General features: G+C 41.9%; 1 protein-coding gene across 2 annotated transcripts in view; it reads left to right on the top strand.

Moving 5' to 3' along the window:
* Helq (helicase, POLQ like) overlaps nt 1-2,378 on the top strand; it is a 42,054-nt gene extending 39,676 nt beyond the window's left edge. Inside the window, exon 17 of one of the 2 annotated variants that reach the window (XM_026785086.1) lies at nt 1,637-2,378. In XM_026785086.1, the coding sequence (XP_026640887.1) occupies nt 1,637-1,744 (108 nt within the window). In that variant the 3' untranslated portion in view covers nt 1,745-2,378. The remainder of the gene's footprint in view (nt 1-1,636) is intronic. The other variant, XM_005359562.3, reaches the window with a different exon arrangement.
* Nucleotides 2,379-2,610: the final 232 nt, after the last annotated feature.

Raw genomic sequence — 2,610 nt, 5'->3', positions numbered from 1 at the left:
TCTCTCTCTCTCTCTCTCTCTCTCTCTCTCTCTCTCTCTCTCTTTTGTTGTTGTATTATTTTTGTTTTGTTGTGTTTTGTTTTCTGAGATGGGGTCTCTGTGTAGTCCTAGCTGTCCTGGAACTCACTTTGTGAACCAGGTTGGCCTTGAACTCACAGAGACCTGCCTGCCTATCTCCAGAGTGCTGGGATTAAAGGTGTGTGCCACCACCACCCGGCGATCTGTGTAGTTTTTGGAAAATACGATAGGACATTTATATGGTTACCATTACCTCAGATACTGGAAAGCTTGGCTTATATTTTGATTTCCTTGTGCAATGCTCTGCCTTATCTCATTAGAGAGCTTTGTTTCTTTTTCATTTCCACTTTGTTTCTTAGGGTTTTTCTCTTTATGAAGTTTTTGCTAAGCTTTTTATTATAAGCAGCATTACAAATAAATTTCTCTGCTCTCTAGACAAAATCCACCTACAACTAATCCCAACATTTTATTTCTCATGTTTAGAAAATAGAAAAAAGTCACTGTTCATCAAACTTTTTCTTGAAATATTCTAAAATGCCATTTGGTTTTGCTGTTTGACTCAGTGACTTTGGCTGGATTTGAAACTGAGCGATCCCCCTGCCTCTGCCTCCTGTGTGTGGGAACTAAAGGAGTGATTCCCCTGCCTCTGCCTCCTGTGTGTGGGAGCTAAGGCAAACCAGCACATGTCCTCCACACTGTGCTTGGGATACTCTCTTCCCTGCACGCTGTCTTTAAATTATCCTATTTCTAGACATGGCAGCATGCACGTTCCGAGCCCTGAAGCAGGAAGATCACAAATATGAGGCCAAGCTAGACTACATAGTGAAGTCCTAGCTCGCAAGTATAAGGTGGGGGAGGGGGGTATAGAGGTAGCTCAGTGGTTAAGAGCACTGACTGCTCTCCCAGAGGACTTGGGTTCATATTTCTTGCTTCCACATGGCCACCTCAACCCTCTATAATTGCAGTTCCAGAGGATCCACCCAACTCTTCTGACCTCCAGGGACACATGGTGTATGCACATGCAATGCATGCTAACAACAATACCCATACACATTAAATAACTAAGTAATTAATCAAAAAATACATGAGGGAAAAAAATGACAGGGGGAGGGGGAGATGAAGGGAAGATAGATCAGACTTTGTTTACTTTAGAAGCTTTAGGGAAAGAATCTGTTTTGTAATACTGATGGGCTTCTAAAAGCACACTAAATTATGAGAATAAAATATATCTTTAAAATAACAGTTTCCAGATCTAACTGAACATATATGAAAGGATAGCAGTTTCAAGAGGTAATTAAATTTTTGCAGAATTCTCTGAAATTTTATAGATTATAAATTAAGTTTTAAGTGCCCAGGTCTTCTGTGAAGCAAATCTCTTAGTGTAGGAAAGCGCCATTCTTTTTGGTACACTGAACACTGGTCAGCTAAAATGGTTTTTAACAGAATTCCTCAGCTTCATTTACTGAAATCACTTGTTCTTAAGTGGCTGTTTTTCAGTTCCACTATTTTAGCTCTAACGTTGATATTGATGTGTCAAGCTCGGGTTTTTAGCAGACATACAATGTTGGCAACTCTCTAGCCAAGTACATTTGGCCTCACGACTAGGTGTTTACTGCAGATGCTGCTGCACGAGAAGGCACAGACTTTGCAGGAAGAAGCTGAAGAACTGCTGAGATTGCCTGACGACCTCCCTGGGCTGGGGGCTTCCAACACCGAGAAGGCGTGACCTTGCTGGGGATACCGCTCTGTGGTAGGGCGTTTGCCTCACACGCCCAAGGCCCTGGGCTAAACCCTCAGTACCATCAAGAAAGAAGAAAAGGCCAAAGGGATTATAATTTAGCACGGTGGTGAACACCTGTAATTCCAGCTCTTGGGAGACAGAGGCAGGAGACTGGACATTAAAAGTCACCTTCAACTGCATATAGAGCTGGAGGCCAGCCTGAGCTGCAGGAGTCCCTGTCTCAAAAAAAAACAAAACAAAAAAACCATGAAGCTGTCTGATGTATGTTTTCAAATTTGAGTTATTTATTATATATATATGTCTTATTATTGAAGATTCTCTATAAATGAAATATATAAATATATACATTAAAGACTGGATGAACTCTGGATGAGCAGAGCAGCCTCTGGATGACTGATTCTACCATCACCAGTAACTGCTGGAACAGCCCACTAATAACCCATTTCTTCCACTTCTGTGCACTGTGTCTTCCTCTACATACCCCAGCCTAGCTTTCTGGTAATATCTTTCACTGTTTTTCTATCATTTCCCCAGTGTTTTGTGCCGGCTAACCACAAGCTCTTGGTGTGGGACAATGATCTGTATTCTGTCGGTTATATTTTAAATAAACGCTGATTGGCCAGTAGCCAGGCAGGAAGTATAGGTGGGACAACCAGACAGGAAGTAGAGGCAGATCAATTCTGGGAACAGGAGAATTCTGGGAAGAATCCTAGTCTGCAGTCGTGATCCAGCCACAGAAGAAGTAAGATGTGACTGCCTCACTGAATAAGGTACTGAGCCACGTGGCTAACATAGACAAGAATAATGGGCTAATATAAACTATACGAGTTAATAAGAAGCCTGAGCTAATG

This window comes from Microtus ochrogaster, linkage group LG1 (assembly GCF_000317375.1).
Source record: "Microtus ochrogaster isolate Prairie Vole_2 linkage group LG1, MicOch1.0, whole genome shotgun sequence".
NCBI lineage: Eukaryota > Metazoa > Chordata > Mammalia > Rodentia > Cricetidae > Microtus > Microtus ochrogaster.
This window is presented reverse-complemented; position numbering and strand designations above follow the sequence as displayed.